Source organism: Cervus elaphus, chromosome X (genome assembly GCF_910594005.1).
Source record: "Cervus elaphus chromosome X, mCerEla1.1, whole genome shotgun sequence".
Lineage (NCBI taxonomy): Eukaryota > Metazoa > Chordata > Mammalia > Artiodactyla > Cervidae > Cervus > Cervus elaphus.
Window position 1 is genome coordinate 166,148,619 of NC_057848.1, and position 20,218 is coordinate 166,168,836.

A 20,218-nucleotide genomic window follows, 5' to 3' on the forward strand; every position below is an offset into this window, starting at 1 on the left:
GGAGTCAGTTTATCTCAGGAGCATTCTCTACCCAAGCATTGAATGCTCAGGGCAGAAGGGCCTCACACCAGGGTTGGGGTGCCCCAAAAAAGCTCTCTGGAGAGTCTAGAATCTGGGTCATGGGACAGGCAGCCAGTTAAGTGGTCAGCTTCCTTAATTGTTTCATGATGTCACAGAGGTGATGTGGAGAGGCAGCCTTGGCCCAGTGTGGGGGAGGCAGTCTGGGGACAGAGATGGGATCCCCAGCTTGTCTCTTGTCTGAAAGCACAGAAGCTAGGTTTCAGGTTGCCTACAAAGGCTCCCATCTGCTGCCAGTTGCCTTGTTTCAGGGGGCCAGGCCCTGGATGGGTTGTCAAATGTTCCCCTGTCTCCACTCCCCTCACTAGCAACATGCAGGCTTGTGGCTGGCTTCTGCTGAAGGGCTAGGCCCTGGCAAGTCCTAGGTCTGCTACCACCAAGAGAGATCCCAGGGGTCAGATGGGCCCCTGGTGACTGTCCCTCCCAGAAGATGGGGTCCATAGTGGGCTGATTGGCTTTGCCTGAGTTGGTGCCCCCCTCCCACCCTTTTCCCCTTCTGGCTTTGTCGTCTTCTGGCTGGTGCTGCTGGCTGGTTGGTCCCACTCAGTTGGCCCCAAAGTCAGATTCCTGTTGTCCTGCCCCCACTGCCCCCCAGGTCAAGCTCTCCCCACAGGAGGGCTGTGGTTGAGCACAGTGGAGTGACCTCATATTCCACTTGACTGTTCCCAAGCACCTGAGACATAGATTCCCCAGGATGTCATGTGGGAGGGCAAAGCCAGGTGCTCCACTGAGCTTACAGCCTCCTTCATTCTGCCCACCCCCAGGCATCATCCCACTGCAGATCACATGCTGTTGCCTTCAGTTTCCAATTTTTCCATAAACACCACTCTGGTGGCCCTAGAGCGTTCACTTTGGGAACACCTGCATGTGCTTTTCCCCTCCCCAGAGCCTTGGATTCAGACTCCTTGGAGGCTGCTTTGAAAGCCCTGTTTCCTTTTGTCAGTGGGGTGCTTGGGCTTCTGCTACCTGCAGTCCTGGCTGCCCACATCCAACTTGAATCTATTTGGATAACTAACCTTTGAAGTACTTGACTGGGGGCTCAAGGTACAGCCTGTTCTGTTGAAAACAAGCACTTCACTGGTCCTCTTCGAGGCCAGCTCTGATCTTCCCTGCCCCTGCCCCTGTTCCCACCACCACTGTGGATCTGTTCTCAGTTACCCAGATGACAGGTCCATCGAATGATTTTGTTGGCTCACGGGTTAGGTGTTTTTCAAGGGCCCTGCTTTACACACACTCACTCCCAGGGACATGTCTGACTTGTTGAGCTATATGTGACCAAAGGAAACCCCAGTCTACCTGTATTTGAAAAAGGATGAGAGGCTGGGTGTGGGCCACAGTTCTTGAAAAATCACTGTGTAGGGTACAGACTGGCACCTTGGAAAGGCCCGTATTCCAAGGCCCCAGGGCACTGTCTCCCATCTCTGCCAGTAGCAAGGTCATTTGCCCTGTGTGAGGGCCAGTCCCTGGTGTCTGAAAGGGGAGATCTAAGAAGGTGTGGAAGAAGCTCTCCCAGGGGCCTCTCTGCCTAAGGACTGGCGGCCTGGATGAGCTCCAGGTTTCGACTTGGGCTTCTCTGTGGCCTTTCTGCTTCTAAGCAGGTTGACAAATCTTTGCACCTGGTCGGTTCATCTGACTGGGACATGACTCTGGAGGCTGTAAACATTGGTAGGGGCCCCTGGTGGCTCCTTGGAAGGGGACGGAAGGTCATGGCATCTGTGGGCAGCCTGGCTAGGTGGTCTTTCTTGCTCCCTTTCATGCTTGGGGCCCCTCCTCATGCCCTGGGCCCTGAGGGAGCTGCTTTTTCTGGTCCCCCTTCTCCAGGAAGCACTCAGGTCCTGGAAGTGGATTTGTGTGTCACCAAGGGGGTCTTTGTCAGCCGTGGCTTGGGACACTTGTGTTGTGCACACACAAGCTCTCGTGGCATCCAAGACCTGCTTTTCTCACCCTCACTCTCCTGCCCCTGTGCTTGGCGTCTGCATGTCAATGTCCCCAGACCAAAGGCCCTCCACCTGCTCCCCTCCCTTGCTGCGGCTGCAGAGACCTGGAGCCTTGGGGGTCCACCTGTGTTCCCTTCCCTTCTGTATCAGAGGAGACTCCTGTAGGGCCTTATCCCAGTGGGCACTGGAACCATACAGTCAGGCTCTCCCTCCCTCCTGCTCGGTGAGAAGCTGGTCAGCCTGGCAGGTTCCAATGGGCAGGAGGCCCCATGGCAGCAGCAGGGACAGGGTGCTGCCCTCATGCAGGAGGTGTTTGGACTGGACAAGGATGCCGGCCCCCAGCAGAGTCAGTTCTCAACAAACCACAGAGCAGCCCCATGGTGCTTCTGATTCTCCTTGTCCCCTTCCTTCTGTGGGCCTGCTTTTTGTCACCTCAGAGGCATCGTGTAGCACTAAGAGGAGGAAGGCATGAGAAGTTGGAAGGTCAGGCTGTGACCTGGGGTGTGCGGGAAGGGCGGGGGCTCCAGAGAAATTGAGACCAGAGCTCTGAGCCCACCCTGGCCCTCACTAGCACACACGTGGTCTTGGGAAGATGCCCAAGCCCCGTGGCCTCAGGTCTCCATCTGTGATGCGAGCGGGTGTGAGGAGCCCTGTGTGTTGGGCTACAGGATGCATGTGAGTGATGAGACAGAGCTCGCAGGGCCTGGTGACTGTTGGCCCTGTGAAGGCGGGGCAGGAATTTCTCACACTGTTTCCCCCAGACACTCCTCCTCTCTCCACTGGATTGGGTTGGCTACTTTGTGGTCCAGGGTGGGTTAGAGAATATGCACCTCAATAGGATGTCTAATTCCTAATTAGCCAAACAGGATGTTTCATAAATAAAACTAAGAAACTTTTCTACTTAGACCATAGTGGACCATACTGTTAGTCACTTAGTCATGTCTGATTCTGCAACTCCATTGACTGTAGCTTGCCAGGCTCCTCTGGCCATGGAATTCTCCAGGCAAGAATAGTGGAGTGGGTTGCCACGCCCTTCTCCAGGGGGATCTTCCTGACCCAGGGATTGAACCCAGGTCTCCAAAAATGCAAGCAGATTCTTCATTGTATGGGCTACCCAGAAAGGCCCATTTCCAGTTAGAGGACCTGTGAAATTTGGGTGTGGAGGAGTGTTCCAGCAGGACCCAAGGAAATAAAAGCAAGAACCACCCTTTGCATGTGTCCCAGCTGGTCTTCCATCACAACCCTTACTTTTCGTCATTGTAGCACCAATAAATGTTGAGTCTTTGATTACAGTGCCCAATTACAATGAAGATAATTAAAAGCTAGTTAACACCTTGAGTTCTGGATCCCCAGGGCCAGGAAAGAGAGGGTTGGTCCATGGATTTCTGGGCATCACTTCAAGGGAGTGTGATGGGAGTTCTTCAGGATTCCTAACAGATACTGGGGAGAAAACACCTACGCCATCCTTGTGGTCAGCAGCAAAGTGACAAGAGCCAGGATCCCTTCCATGCTGCCCCAGAAAGAGATCTCTCTGGGGTTTATCCAAGACCCAAAATGCCACCTTACAGCAATGGAAGGTCCCATTCCCCCTCACTCCCACGATGCACCTCATATGACTGTGGCTCCTAGACCATCACTCTAGGTGTGGGTGTGTCCTGCTTCTCCCAGTGTCCCCACTGCTAACACAGGGCCTTTCACGGAGCAGAAGCTCCAAAAAGGTCTTTGCAATAAATGAGCCAGTGAGGAGGGGACTGCTTGACTCAAGATGAATTGCTACTTCCTTTGATAACCCAGGAAAATCCATATAAACCGAGATCACTTAGCTGTACAAAATGACACACAAAAAGTTTAAGAAGCAATAATTCACTACTATCACTTTTTATTTTCTAATTTTCCACCAACTATATCACTGCTAAATAAATTCACATTTCCAAAATCATGCTAATTCTAATTCCATGTCATCTTGTGCAGGACCATGGAATAAAATGAAAGTGTTCTTAATCTCTTTTACAGAACAGGAAAACTCTTCATCTTGAACTGGTTGAGTACAAACAAAGTGTGATCAACGTCATTGACATAGTTAGGTACTGGAGTGCACTGTCTTCTCTAAAAAGGAATAACATTTGAAAAATTCCTAAAGAAACAGAGATGAGTCTCCATGTCATTGTAGAGAACAGGACCACAAAGATGCCACACACCGGGTTACCCCAATGGGCCCGGACCCTCACTGCTGAGAAGGCTGACTGTTCCCTCTTCAATCACAGAGGGAAGGATCAGCCTCCTTTCCTGTCCCCAAGAAAAGCTGTTGGACGTGGGCCTGGAAGGAGCCTGGCTGCTGCTCTGGCTCAGAATCCTCCCCCTCCTCCCTTGCAGCCTCTGCAGAGGGGGTGGAAGGAGCTGGGACCCTTTCAACTGACTGTCCAAATACTCCAGGACTTTAAACCTGCTGGTCTCCGCATAGGCCTGGGGACCCCACAGGAACTCGTAGCGAGCAGGGTCACTGTCAGGCACCAGCTGATATACCAGGTACCCCTCCTGCACCCACACTTGGGTCAGCAGCTCCCTGGGCTCCCCATAGATGAAGTGTTCCTACCGGGACACACCCCCATCATGCTGAGTGCTGCCCAAATCTCCTCCTCAGGGGCATGGTCATCCTCCACAGCGATCAGGCACAGGATCACCACCAGGAGGCTGGCCTTGGGCAACCTCTGCCCATCCCTCAGCATCTCATTGAGGGTGAGGCCCAGGGAGGGGACCAGGATATAGGTATGCTCACTGGGGTCCACCTCCTTCACCTCCAAGCCAAAGACCAGCTGCAGGTACTGTGAGGTTTGACTGAGGACCACCAGGAAATGGTCCTGGTAATCTTTGAGCACACTATTCAGCACTTCTGCCTTTGTGATTGGCTCCTTGGCAAGTTGCTGCCTGCAAGACACCTTATGAGCAGGAATTGCACCAGCTCATTCTTCTTCACCCGTAGTGCATCTCGGAGCCAGGATCTGGCATCTTCCTGGTCACATTAGGTGCTTGGCACTTCATCTTGCCTGCTGAGACCGTGGTCTTCAGGTGGACTCCCCAGAGTGGCAGCCATGGCAGTGGGAGGGGGGCAGACACCCAGAGGGCTCTGGGGAAGACTGGGTATTGCAGCAGCAGCCACTTCCTTCAGGGGTCCTCCACCTCCTCCTCCTCTTCCTCCTCCTCCTCCCCCTCCTCCTCGTCCCACCTCCTCCTCCACCACCTCCTCCTCCTCCACCTCCTCCTCCTCCTATGTTTTGGCAATAATAAGTAAAGTCTCACTTCTTTATGAAAAATGCTTTTGTTTTGATCAAGTGTTTTTGCAGCTTCTCCATGTAAAGTTTCCATCTGCTCTTCTGCTTGATGCTCCCAACACTGCTTCCTTTCTGGCTGCTGTTCCTGTTGCTTGTGCTGCTTGGAGGCAAGAAGGAACTGAGATGCATTGTGAGTTGTGAACTTGTTGCCATAATTATCGTAGAAGCCTGCCACCCCCACGGCAGAGGGACAGTTGGAGGCTGGTTAGAGGGCAAGATGCTCAGATGCCTGTAAGAACAGTGATGGAGAACTTGGGGTCTGCAGCCCCCACTCTGCTTCTGTAGCCAAAGGCATCCATAGGTTTTCACATCCACTGATGGCTCCTTCCTGGGTGGCTGTGGGACCTCTGTCCCAGGAAGAATTAGACTGGGGAGCAGATTTATTCCTGCTCAATGGGATCCCAGGTTTTGGTCGTGGGTTTTTTAGTCTGGGTCCAGGACCACGCCTTTTTTCAGGGCCAAATTTCTCTAGCTGTAAAACCAATATGAGATGGCCTGCCAGTGGTAGAAAACTATCTTCTTCAGATGAATACAGAGGGTCTGGAGAGCTTCAGACAGGAGTGTTGTCAACATGAAAGTGCAGTTACCCCAAGAGGGGCAACCATAACACACATGTACTTTCCTGTCTCTGGCTGTTTAGTAAGAAATTAGTAACTAGCGTAGGAGATAACCAGGTGGTTTGGCCTAAAGTTCCTATTGATTAAATCTAAGTGTACTTTCAAAATAAATCGTGATGTACCTCACTCCTGGCACACCGGCAGAATCTCTGGGTATGATTGACAACTACACTGTGTCTGACACTAGGTACGAGGCAGTGTGCTGGCCACTTTTCACCAAAACCTGAAATACTTGTCCCGTGTGGGGGTTGGGTAATTCAGAGAGACACCCTGGACAGGGGCATGAGCACCCACAGCTCAGCCAGGATTTGAACTTATTCTGTCTAGTTACAAAGTACATCCCTTTCACATCACAGTATCTTCCACCTCAACAGCACCCAGCTCTCTTGCCGCTGACCATCTGGCACCAGGGGATGACTCCACTCAGGAGTCCTTGCAGTGACACCACGTGGCAATACCTCTCTTAGACCTATTTGAGGAAAAGCTGGACCCCTGTGATGTCTGGGAGCTGCTGCTGGAGCGCTTCCCTGGACAGTGGCCTGATGCTTAGGGAAGGTCACGTGCACCGACTCCATGGACGAGCCAGGTTGATGGACTTGAGCAAGTCGGAGGAGGCCCTCCTGCCGTGGTCAAGGGACAACTCATCACCCAACTCCACCTTTCCTGAGTAACTGCCCATGATGTCGTCTTTGTCCCAGAGGCCATGACACTGAAGAGGCAGGGACGGGACAGCTCAGCCAGCTGTCCAGCCAGAGGCTGGGACTTGGTCCTGTGACACCCTAGCCACCAGGATGTGTCCCTCAGGATAGGAAACCACATGTCAAACAGGGCGACTGCAGCCAATGACCCTGATGGACAGTGGAGACTGCTAGGAGAGCACAACCTAAGTGTTCCTACCAAACACCGACCAATAGGCAGGTGAGGAAGTGGTGGATGTGTTGACTAACCTGACTGGGGTCCTTTCACCATATATACGCTCATCAAATCACCATGTGTACACTTCTGACAGCTTACAATTTCACTGACCAATTATAAATTAACAAAGTATCCTTTAGTTAAAGTTATGGTTTTTCCAGTAGTCATGTACGGATGTGAGAGTTGGACCATTAAGAAGGCTGAGTATCAAAGAATTGACATCTTCAAACTGTGTTGCTGGAAAAGACTCTTGAGGGTTCCTTGGACAGCAAGGAGATCAAACCAGTCAATCCTAAAGGAAATCAACTCTGAATATTCACCAGAAGGATTGATGCTGAAGCTGAAACTCAAATACTTTGTCCACCTGATGGGAACAGCTGACTCATTAGAAAATATCCTGATGCTGGGAAAGATTGAGGGCAAGAGAAGAAGAAGGTGACAGATGAGATATTTTGATGGCATCTTTGATTCAATGGACATGAATCTAAGCAAACTCCAGGAGATAGTGAAAGACATGGGAGCTTAGCATGCTGTAGTCCATGGGATCACAACGAGTTGGACATGACTTAGCAACTAAGCAACAATACATAAACAAAGCTGAAGTTACAAAAAAAAAAAAAAATAGAAAACAAAAGCAAGGTCAGGGATCCTAAGAAAGCTTATTATCTACCTATATGTAGCATTTCAAGCTCATCACACCCCAATGACTCAGGAAAGACCCCCTCAAGTGGAGGGTTAGGGACTGGCAGTTTGCAAGGTGGCAGAAGGCAAAGTGAAGGTCTTGGTCATAGTCCACATAGACAAAAGCCAGTGTGAAACAGCCCACCAAGTAGGATAGAGGCTGAAAACACATTTACATGTATGTGTGTGTGCATGTATGTGTGTGTTGCAGCCTGGCGGAGCAGAGACCAGAACCTGCCCCATGACTCAAGGGTGTGGCAAACTGCGTCCTCATGATTGTCCCAGGAAGCATGCCAAATAGACATTCTTGGGGAGGGACGTGCTCTCTGGTCCACTTCACTGTGTACCCCTGCGTCCATCCCCATAGAAACAAAATAAGATATTCCTGATCAACGGCAGAGCCTTCGCTAATCAAACTCCCCAGGGTAGCTATTCCCTAATGATCTCATGTGACTTCTGCCAATAAAACTGTGGGCTGAAAGGAGCCATTTTGTCTTCCTGTCATGGAGAGCAAGAGGGGCCCCTGACTCCCCGCTTGCCAAATTATATGTGTCTGTCTTTTCATTATGTGCTCACCCCCGTTTCAGGTCTTTCTCAACCACTGTGCGGGATGTGGCATGTGTGTGCCTTAACTTAGGCCAAGCTTGTTCTGAAAAGGAACTAACAAAGACACTACTTGATAAAATGAATGTAAGATATGCTATATCAATACAAGGAGACACAGTTAAAACAAGGGAAGGAAAGTGAGATTCTGACCATAGGCACATCACTACATCCAAAGCATGCTGTGTGACAATCTCTAACATGTAGAGTTGAGTGGCGTATCACAAGTTCAGCTTATGTTTCACAGTGTCTGAGATCAGAAACCCTGCAGGGGCTCAGCAGGATGACAGGAGGTACAGATCCCGAAAAGGTTACCTGCAGACCTATCTTCCCAGAGCAATGCAGGCATGGCTTTCTCAGAGGTGGCCTCTCTGGGAGTGCAGCCTGGCATCCCCAGGCCCATGGATTGGAGAGTCTCTCATTAAATCAGTGGTTTCAGAGCCAAAATCCATGAGAAAAGCAATGCTCCTAAAAGGGGGTGGGCCAAGGTCAAACTGGAGAGGAGACCCCAAATACTAACTCCCCAGTGATCTGTCTTCAACTCAGGCACGACTTGGTGAATACAGCAATAAGAACCACACACCTTTTGTGGAATCCCCACAAACGTGGGATCATTAGGGTGCCTTCATCCCAGGGTGTGCTTTGCAGGTGGCGCTAGTGGTAAGGAACCTGTCTGCCAATACAGGAGACATAAGAGTTGTGGGTTCAGTCCTTGGGTCAGGAAGATTCCCTGGAGGAGGGCATGGCAACCCACTCCAGTATTCTTGCCTGGAGAATCCCATGGACAGAGGAGCCTGGCAGGTTATAGGTCACAGGTTTGCAAAAGTGTCAGACATGACTAAAGCAACTTAGCATGCAAGCATGCCTCCCAGAGTAGAAATAGGGGGAAATCTCCCCCGATTGATCACAAACTCAATTATTGAGTACACAGTGTTGAGAAAACGAATGGCATGAACAAAACTGTTAACAAAGAAAACAAGAGCACACAGATAGACCCTGCCTGTGGCCCCCCAGCCCCTCGTGATCCCAGCTCAGGGTTCTCGGGAATATCCAGGGGTAATGGGCGGGCAGTACCTTCAGGATGGAGCTGTGGAAGAAGGTGCCAGAAGCTTGATTAGATCATAGAGCATGTAGGATTCTTCGTCTCCACCCTGATGCTGTTGGGTGAGTGGTAAGACTTGTTCTTGTTCAGTTCCACATTCTTGTTCCAGGGGAAGAGCCCAAATGGGAAGAAGTACTTGACCACAATGGCAATCTGCATAGATACAAGAAATTAGAAGAAATGACTCCCTTTAAGAATAGTTCTAGATGAGGAAGAGTGATGCAAACATTAAGGGGAAAAGTCTCAGTTTTGGTGCTGGGAATGCACACAGCATGCGGAATAACAAATTCTCCTTCCACAGATATCAACCTCAAGACAAGGCCAGAACCACGTCTCCAGGTCCTGTGACTGCAGACACACTGGGGCCATGGAGGTTACTCCTGACTTGGCTCAAATGACTTCTTCTATTGTCAGGGAGTGGGCTAGTTTCTGGGCTTCCCAAGTGACACCAGTGGTAAAGAACCCACCTGCAAATGCAGGAGGTATAAGAGATGTGGGTTTGATCCCCGGGTCGGGAAGTTCCCCTGGAGAAGGGATTGGCAACCCACTTCAATATTCTTGCCTAGAGAATTCCATGGACAGAGGAGCCTGAAGGGTTACAGTCCATGAGGTTGCAAAGAGTCAGACATGACTGAAGTGACTTAGCGTGCATGCAAGGGCTAGTTTGTGTTGATTCAATTAGATGCTTATACAAATATTCAGCTATTAAATGAGGTGATTAGGACCAATGTGAACAGGAGGCTCTTTATTCTGCAAGCATGGCTTTAGCTCATAATCTTTAGGAGCAAACTGCACAGACACTATAGACAATTTTCACTTTATTCTGCTGTCTTTCTTCTCAGCATTTTATTGCTCACTGGAAGTTCTCCTCAAGAAGAAATAAAAGCAAATGAAACAAAACCTTGCCAGCTCAGAATGTAAACACAGAGATGTTTGTAGAGATCTATGTTGAAACAGTCCTCCAATGTCTACATCATCAGGGTTAATTGCATCCAACTGTGTTTCAAGTGCTAACTGTATTGTTTGACTCAATGTCCACTCACTGACCATGCACTGGCCCTGGCACCATGCTTGTGTCTGCCTCACACTTACTGTCTTGCTGGTCAATATCACAGGGCAGACACCAGACCTCAAAAAGCCTCCCCCACCACTCCCCAGCTGGGTAAAATGAAAGTGAAAGTGTTAGTCACTCATTTGTGTCTGACTCTTTGCAACCCCATGGACTGTGGCCCTCCAGTCTCCTCTGTCCATGGGATTCTCCAGGCAAGAATATTGGAGTGGGTAGCCATTTTCTTCTCCAGGCAATCTTCCCGAGCCAGGGATCAAACCTGGGTCTCTTGCATTGCAGGCAGATTCTTTACCATCTGAGCCACCATGGAAGCCCACTTTGGACCAATTATTTAATCTCATAAAGGCTGTTCCTTATCCCTGTTGTACAGAATGATATTAGCTCCTCTGTTGTATGAAGTGTGAGATGTGAAAAGACAACTAGAGTACTCAGCGCCAACAACTGCTGGTTATAATCACGGGCTGACCTAAGATGATCTCTCTAACTATTTATGTGAAGCAGGGGTCAGGCAGGTCCACTGGAGGGAAGCCTACCTCCTTGTAGACGACGGCTATCATCCAGAAGCGCCTGCTGGGCCAGGGGATGGACAGCATGGCCCAGAGGAAGATGAGGATGGGCAGCACGAGGCTGATCATGGAGGTGGAGACCATGTGGCCGAGGATGATGACAAAGTAGCACACCATCTCGGAGCGGGCAACCAGCATGTTGTACAGTGCGTAGAAGAGCAGCAGGAAGCGCGGCTGCCCCATGTACACCTTCTCTGACTCCTCCAGCTCGTTGTCTTGGAACATCCTGCCAGAATACTGGCCTCAGTTCCTCCTGGGCACTGATTCCATACGGTGAGACCCTGCCCTCCACTCCCTGCTGCCTGGGTCCCCAGGCATCCTGTGCTGTCAACCTCCTATCGTGTTACAGAGAGAGATGTGAGCACACATGTGGTTCTAAATGTCTGGGGGTGGGGACTTTTTCCACGTGGTCTTTGCCTCCAGCAGCCCAGTGGACACTAAGGGTCACTCCCAGCTCCATCGCTGTGGCCACGGCTCTTACTTGTTCAGCAGCAGCTCGCTGGCTGCAGCTGGTGAGTCAGGGGTGGCAGGATGCTGGCCTCCAGTCAGTCCCAGCGGCTGTCATCTGGGCTGACCTCCATGGGGGTTTGGCCGGCCGAGTCACCCTGGGAGTTGAAGGACAGCTGCTCAAAGCTGATGGCCTTGCTGTAGGATGGCGGGGCCTCCACGTCACCATCCTCCATGGGGTCCTATGGGGACTTGGACTCCTGGGCCCACTCGGGCGCCTCCTCATCCTGCTCAGCCTTCACCTCCTCGATGGTCTCTGTGCTCCCCTGGTGGAATACAGCATTGTGCACTGCAAGGGCTCGATGTAGGGAGACATGGAGGGTGCCGCCTGACCTCAGGAACCCCCCAGCCTCCTGTGGCACCCACCACATGCCCAGGCACATAGGGGGACACCCCCTCACTCCCCACATTCTATCTGCTTTGCTCCTTCTGGATAATCAAGTCTGGGTGCAGAGACAGGGGAAGGGTGCTGGGAGGCGGGTCCCAGGGCACCAAACCCTCCCGTGCATAGCTTTTCGGTCCCACTGATGTTCCTAGGCCGGCTCACCTGCACAGACCTGCCTTGCCCAGATATGTACCACGCTCAGAACGAGGTGAGAAGCAGTCTGGGGGTGCAGTGAGGGCTGGGACTGGGGGTGGGATGGCTGCACCCCAGGGCTCACCATTCACCCCCACAGTGCCTGGCGCCTGGTGCCCATGGTTGGGGTGGACAGCATGCTCCCAGCCCTGCTTGGCCCAGACGAGGACCTGCTCCAGGGCCTGCAGCTGTCCAGCGCCACAGCATGTGGGGGGGGGGCCCGAGCCCCAGGCAGGTGGGGGAGGCAGGGGCCCAGCATCAGAGGGAGACCTGTGCCAGCCCCCACCCCCCGAGTGCCCAGGTGAGGCGTCCCACTGGGGGGCTTCAATCCCAGGGGGCTGGAACCTCTTGGGCCTCCCAAGGCAAAGGGGTGCTTTTGTATTCCTGCCACAGTGGACGAAGCTTGGAGCCCGAGGGGACCATGGTCTCCCTGTGACGTATGCCTGGGGCAGTCCCATCACAGCCGAGCATGCAGCTGGCCTCCCACCTCTGAGGGAGGCTGGCCCTGCCCTGCGGGCCACAGGCAGAGTCGACCCTGCCAGGGCAATTCCACTCAGTGCACAGGTGAGGACTTCTGTGGAGATGGTGGGTGGTGGTGGTGGCTTGTAAGGCTAGGGAAATGCTACCTCTGAGCTTTGACCCCCTGCATCTGACCCTCCCCCGCCCCTGCATACACACATGCATGCCACTTCCTTTGAGGGGGAGCCCTTAGGGCACTCACCCTGTGGAACTGGGCGAGTGAAGGTCCTAGCAGGTGGTGGGCATGACAGGAGGGCTGGTCACTCAACTCTCGGGACCCCCCGCCTCAGGATGGACCCCCTCCCAAACCTACCCACTCTGCTTCCCTCCTGCTGCAGACTCTGCAGTTAGCCAAGGTCTTCTCCCGTATGGGCAGCCCTGCCTCCACTCCTGTGAGGACATGTCTCCCCAAGGTCGTGTGCCAGCCAGACTCGACAGGCTGCCAGCAGCCCAGCTGTGGGTGACCCCCAGGCCAGCTGTCCCAGGATGGCCTTTGTGTGCCCCACCCTGCCCACTGGCCCAGTGCCACTGTCAGTACCAGCCCAGAGGCATGGGTCAGTGTCTCCCCCAACCGCCCCCCAAGCACAGCAGTGCCCTCCCGCCTGGCCCCTTCCACTCTGCCCACAGGGGCCAGCCTGGGACTGTAGGATGGGAATGGGCAACTCTTGTGTCCCAGGGCTGGTGCCCGATGGGGCTTCTGTGTCCTCCACCCACCAGGACCCTGGTCCCCGTGGGTGGAGACAGCGGGGTAGAGCCCTGAGCAGGGTTGGTGATTGGCTGAGCCATCTGAAGCACCTGCCCCCCTCCTGTGCCCTCAGGGATCCCTGAGAACCAGAGTCGCTCCGTGGGGTCTGGGCTCAGCTCCTGGGAGAGCCTGGAGCCTGGAGAGGTGATGGTGGGCCTGTGTGACAACTGGTGAGCCAAGAGCACCAGGGAGGCGTGGGCTGCCAGCTGGGCAGGAGGGACGCCGGGGAAGCAGGCAGGACCCTGTCTTCTGAAGCCCCGCCTTTATCCCCAGCACCTGTGAGGTGAGCATCCTGCAGTGTCAGGCAGTACTTGCCTGCCCCGGGCCGGGGGTGTGGGGCTCCTGGGAGGAATGTAGCATCACCTGTGGCGGACGGGAGCGGCTGCCCGGGGCCTGCCCGCCAGAGCCCCACCTGCTGCACCCAGGTCTGCAGAGGTGAGCACCAGCCCAGGCCCTGTCTGGGCACTGTGACTTCACTCCTGATCCCCATCCTGGCCTTTAACCCTGACTCACAGGTTGCCTTTTGACCTCTCCCACCCAATCCGCCACATGCCACCCCTCACCCAGGCCAGTGGTGGGCAAACAGAGGAGGAAGCAGGCGGATTTGTGGGGCAGGGGAGACTGTAGGAGCAGGCGTGACCTAGGGTCTGGCCCAGGGAGGGTGTGGTCTGCATGACTCCGGGGGCCACTGGAGGGGATGGGCACTGGGGTGAGAGGAGGTGGGCAGAGCAGGCCGTGAGGGTGGTGTGGCCCGGGCGCTAATTCAGGTTTCAGCTGGTAAAGCGTCTTCCCACAATGTGGGACACCCAGGTTCGATCCCTGAGTCAGAAAGATCCCCTGGAGAAAGAAATGGCAACCCTCTCCAGTACTCTTGCCTTGAAAATTCCATGGACGGAAGAGCCTTGGGCTCCACTTGAGCTACAGTCCATGGGGTTGCAAAGAGTTGGACACAACTGAGCGACTTCACTTCAGAGGCAGGCTGCCTGGCCGGGGATGTGTACCGCGAGTGCCTGCCCAGTGAGGGGTGCCCCTTCTCATGGGCCCACTTCACCGGGCTGGTGGGCTACTTCTCCGCTGGCTGCGAGGAGGGCTGTCACTGCCCCGAGGGCAACTTCCTGCACCGCTTGGCCTGTGTCCCGGTTAGGACTCCCCCTGCCAGGAGCCCAGGGCCCTCCCCTCATCCATCAGCTCTCACCTCTACAGACCCTGTGGCCTCTGGACGGCCTCTAAGTGTCCTGACTTAGAGCTGGTGGCCCTGAGATCCCGGGCAGGGGAAAGGAGTCAAGGGACATTTCCCAGCAAAGCTAAACTTAAAAGCATGTGTTCCCATTCCTGGCTCAGACCGTTTTTGCCTCCCTCGTTCCCCCCTCGTGGGTCCCATCCTCTAATGGCCTATGTTGACCCTGCCTTGTCCTGGCTCAATGCTCTGGTCAGGAAAGAGCCTGGCCAGCCCCGGTCAAGCCATAGCCTTACACTGCTCATGGTAAGCCCCCTGACGCAGGTACACAGTCCAACTTGCTACTGGAAGTGCAGTCTCAGGGCCCAGAGCTGTATGGAGTCTCCTTCCCATCCATCTCCTTCTCCCCACCCCGCTTCCAAGGATGTCCACAGGGGGCGGCGGGCAGAGGACTGGCCCCTGGCAGGTGGCTCCAGCCCGTGTCTCTGCACTTCCTCCCCTACCCCAGGAATGCCCCTGTGTGCCCACCGCCTCACACTGCAGGAGCTGGAAGCTGCAGGTGCTGAGCCAGGGGCTCACCTGTCTGTCCTGGGAGAGGAGGGTCAGCCTCTTGGGCCTGGCAGTGAGTTGGGCTCAGGTCAGAGCCTCAATACAGACTTCCATAACTGGTGATGGGGTGGGAGGTTTGGGGTGGGGGAATTTGATAGATTATGAGAGTGTAGGAGATTTGGGATGGGGGTAATTTGAAGGGGATGATGAGAGTGTGGGAGATTTGGGGTGGGGAATTTGAGGGACCCCTGAGCACCCCTATATATATCCCTCCCCAGGGGGCAACACCCTTATACATTATGAGGTCAGCAAGTCACTTCCCCAACCAATGGTGACCCTGGGTGAGCCTTGACATCACAAAGGCCCATCCTGACACCTCTAGGGGAGGATGGGGAGAAATTAAGATGGTTTGGTGGGATAAAAGAGGCATTTTAAATGCCCCTTATGAGCCCATGAAACTCACCTGCCATCTTCATCTCTCTGACTCTACACTGATGTGTCACATGGCAGGGGTAGTGTGTCTCCTCCAAACCTTGTTTCACAGCCACAGTATTCAGGCTTCCCTTTCTCTTCTCTCTCACCTTTCACCATTATCTAGTCTTTTAATAGCTTGCCTTAAATCACTCCTTGATAATTAGGCTGTGTTTGAGGTCTTAAACCACCTTGAAGACCATTTAATTCTGGGCCACCTACCAGAAAACTTCCATCCCACCTTCTCTTCTCAGTGTTCAGGTAGCTCTCCTGAGTTTTACAGTTTCCAGTCGGAAACCCCTGTCTTCAGGCTGGGAGAATGCACTGAATACACCTGCCCTTGCTCCACTTGGAGCTGTCGTTTGCCATTTTGAAGACTCGCAGTTGCCTCCTCCAGAGCCCCTGAGCACCCCTATATACATGCCTCCCTAGGGGGCCACACCCTTATGCTTTACGAGGTCAGCAAGTCACTTCCCTTCCTTTTCAACATGTAAAGAATCAATTTTCAGTTTATAAATGACACTCATAAGCATTCTTCCTTTGGTCCAAGATTGGGCAGCATAAGCACAGTAAATATATATGCATAACCATATATACATATGATAGAATACACCTGGATTTTATAAATTCCATTCTTAAGCATTCTTATATTTCTCCACATGAGGGGAGCATAAGCACAATAAATTTTTATTCATACCCACATAAACTGTTGAGAGTGCTTGGATTGAAAGGAGATCAAACCAGTCAATCCTAAAGGTAATCAGCCTGAATATTCCTAAGGAGTGATGTTGAAGCTGAAACTCCAATACTTTCGCCACCTGATGTGAAGAACTGACTCACTGGAAAGTTCCTAATGCTGGAAAAGTTTGAAGGTGGGAGGAGAAGGGGACGACAGAGGATGAAATGGTTGGATGGCATCTCCCACTCGATGAACCTGAGTTTGAATAGACTCGGGGAGTTGGTGATGGACAGGGAGGCCTGGCGTGTTAACAGTCCATGGGGCCGCAAAGAGTGACATGACTGAAGGACTGAACTGAACTGACTGACATATACATTCATATAAAACCCTAATACAGCCTCAAAATGGACATATTATCCCAAGAGTGGTGTACTAAACACGTTTCCATAATATATTCATCAAAATAACCACAGATGAATACTTCTATGTATGCTTAAAAAGGATGCAAGAAACTGTACAGCTACAACAGTCAGGCCATTTGAGGCAACATGGATGGACCGATGGAAGATCATACTAAGTGAAGTGAGTCAGACAAAGACAAACACAAAATATCACTTAAACGTGGAATCGAAGATATGACACAAATGAACATACGTATGAAACAAACACACTCATGGACATAGAGAACAGACTTGTGGCTTCTAAGGCAGAGAGAATTGGGGGCGGGATGGAGTAAGAGACTGGGGCTAAGAGCTATACACTGGAGTACATGGAATGGATGGACAAGTTCCTACTGTAGAGCAAAGAGAACTATATTCAGTATCCTATGATAAATCATAATGGAAAAGAATATATATGGGACTTTCCTGGCAGTCCAGTGGTGAAGACTCCATATTTCCATCTGAGGGGATGCAAGTTCAATCTCTGGTCAGTGAACTAAACCCACACACGGCACAGTGTAAGGATTAAATAAATGAATCTGTATATATACACGCACACCCACAGAATGCATATTGCACATATATGTGTATAACTGAATCACTTGGCTGTAAAGCAGAAAGTAACACAACATTGTAAACCAACTAATCTTCAACTAAAAAAGAACATGACTGGGGAAAAAAGATTGATATATTTCACTGTATGTAAAGCTTACATTTCAAAGAAAACTGCTATAAACAAATACAGCTCACTACTTGATGGTAGGCTTGCTGAAATACAGAGACACATACTGATGTCTGCAATCTCCCACAAAATGCACCAAGGAGTGAGATCGATTAATGGATGGATATAAGGATGGAAAAATGGATAGATGCATGACAAAGGAAGTACGGAAAATGGTTACAGTAGAATCAAGGTGGGATGTCTTTGTGTATTAGCTAGAAAAAAATTTCCACTTTGTTGAATGTTTGGAAATTTTTATAATAAAATCGTTGGGAATGTACAAAGCAAACCAAAATGCACATGAAGTCTAATTCCAACTTTACAAATATGAGCTGAAACATGATGGGGAGAAATGGGCTAGAATATGCACTGTGGCAAAAGTAGTCATGGTTCTTCCTTACTTTCTCACACTCTGTGCACTGACCAAGTTCTTTTCCCAATATCCACAGACTACATTTTCCATAGTAAAAGTAGCATCACCTTTCCTGTGGCCCAGGGGAGACAGGCCTACTGTGCAGCATCATCGTCCTGCTTGTGCCCCCCTCCTGGTGATCTTGGCTTTGAGTACTGCTGGGGCGCCCAGAGTCCTCCAGTCACAGCTCTAGAGACGTGTCCCTGCTGGCTTCACAGGGCTGACCAAACTATGGCTGACTCCTCTGTTTGGAGTCCCAGGTGCAGCTCCACCCATCCTGGCTTCATCTTGGCCCATCATGGAGCTACCCGCCTCCACTTCATTTTTTTCTCTTTATACATATATATCTATATATCTATATCTGTATATATCTAGATATATAGATATATTTCAGGGTAGTTTATTGAAAAGTACATGTGGAAAGGCACACAGGGAACTCAAAGAGAGTTGCTACCCCTCACCACAAACTTTCAACTTACACTCTCTAGGTCCTTGGAATTTTTCTCAGTTATTTAAATTGTTTAATTTAAGTGATCTTTGTCCAGTAGCTAAAAAGGGAAATTTTGCACTTTGTAGAAAAGTTTCTGCAATGGGTAAATGAATAATAAACAAGGAATTATAAAATGACAACTGAGAAATATTTGGTAGATAGCTGACAAAGGGTGCATTTAGCTAATTTATGCAGAGTTCAAAAATTAAAATAAGAAAAGATGATGAAAAACCCAATAGAAGACAAACATGAAGTAAACAAAGAAATACAAATTACTTAGAAGGAAAATAAGAATAATTACCAAAAAGCAGGAGGAAATCTTTAACCTAATTGGTAATCAAAGAAGTGAAGTCACTCAGTCGTGTCCGACTCTTTGCAGCGCCATGGACTGTAGTCTACCAGGCTCCTCCGTCCATGGGATTTTCCAGGCAAGAATACTGGAGTGCGTTGCCATTTCCTTCTCCAGGGGATCTTCCCAACCCAGGGATCGAACCTGAGTCTCCTGCACTGTAGGCAGATGCTTTCACCATCTCAGCCAACAGGGAAGTTCCAATGCAAACCAAAACAATAATGGAATACAATTTCTCACAATGCAAATTGCCAAAAGTTCAATGAAAGCTTTGAGTGATACCAAATATTTCCTCCTAACTGAGGATCAGAGGTTGGAAAATGAATGTTCATGCATCGCTGTAAAAGCATAAAGTGATGCAGCTTTCTGAAGGACAATTTGACAGTATCTAGTAGATTTATAAATGCAGGGAGCTACTTAAGAAGAACTTGTTTGGCATTTACATTGCAGAAGTATTTATGCAATTTCACCAAGATTTTATATATATATATACACATATACATGTCTATAGGGTATATATATCATATAAATCATATATCGATCTTCCCTGCAATATATTTTCCCATCATCCTTGAAAATCTCTTGGGACCCATCCCCACAATGCCCTTACCCCATGCAACCCCTGTTCTCAGTTCTTTCAGAAGAGGTTAGTTTTGCCTGATCTAGAACTTTCTACAAGTGGAGCCTACAGTATGTAAGTTGTGTTACTTCCTGCTTTACAGCAACGTAAGTCAGCTGTGTGTAAGTGTTTTTTTTTTTTTTTCTCCTAATTTCCTTCCGATTTAGGTCACCACAGAGTACTGAAGACAGTTACCTGTGTGAAGATAGTTCTCATTAGTTATCAAGGCATTATTCTCCAAAATATACAAACAGCACATGTAGCCCAGTATGACAAAAAGAAAAACAACTCAGTTAATAAATGGGCAGATCTAAATAGGCCTTCTTCTAAAAACACACAGATGGCTAACAAACACTTGAAAATATACTCAACATCACTAGTTACCAGAGAAATGCAAATCAAAACTACAATGAGGTATTACTTCACACCAGCCCAAATAGCCCTCATCAAAAATTCTACAAGCAATAATTTGGAGAGGGTGTGGAGAAAAGGGAACCCTCTTGCACTGTCGGTGGGCATGTAAATTGGTACCAACACTATGATGAACACTATAGCAGCTCCTTAAAAAACTAAAAATATAATCACCATATGACCTACTCCTGGGCATTTTCCTGGAGAAAACCTTAATTCAAAAAGATTCATGCACCCCAATGTTCATTGTAGCACTATTTACTGTAGCCACGTCATGCAATATTTTTTAATCATAGCAAAAATGGCAAAAACAACAACATAAAACCTTGAAGCAAACAGTCTCTAAAAAGGGGGTCAAATTACTAGGTATTTATAAAATTAGAGGCTGAAAAATAAGTAAAGAAAGCAAGAATCACTTATCAGAATCAAGTTCTATGTTGGCATTCAAATAGCAGAAAAGATAATTTTATACTAAAAGAACTAGTGCACCCTCATCTTTTTATCTCCCTGTCCCAGGAACTCAGAATTATGAGCTAATGATAAATGATATCATGGATGACTTTTTTCTATCCTTGTATTTTTCTAGCAACTTTACATTTTCTGTTATGAGTATGTATTAATTTTTAATAAAGTTATACAGTATCTTCTTCAACAT

At 50.2% G+C, this 20,218-nt stretch overlaps 1 protein-coding gene and 1 pseudogene across 1 annotated transcript; both read right to left on the minus strand.

Moving 5' to 3' along the window:
- Positions 1 to 4,217: 4,217 nt before the first annotated feature.
- LOC122690562 lies at positions 4,218 to 5,054 on the minus strand (annotated as a pseudogene).
- A 4,117-nt stretch (positions 5,055 to 9,171) lies between these two features.
- Positions 9,172 to 10,994, minus strand: LOC122689296 (piezo-type mechanosensitive ion channel component 2-like). The gene is made up of 2 exons (XM_043895585.1): positions 10,865 to 10,994; positions 9,172 to 9,415 (listed from the first exon to the last, which is right to left on the minus strand). The coding sequence occupies exons 1-2, from the start codon at positions 10,979 to 10,981 to the stop codon at positions 9,275 to 9,277; spliced, it is 258 nt and encodes an 85-aa protein (XP_043751520.1). The 5' UTR covers positions 10,982 to 10,994; the 3' UTR covers positions 9,172 to 9,274.
- Positions 10,995 to 20,218: the final 9,224 nt, after the last annotated feature.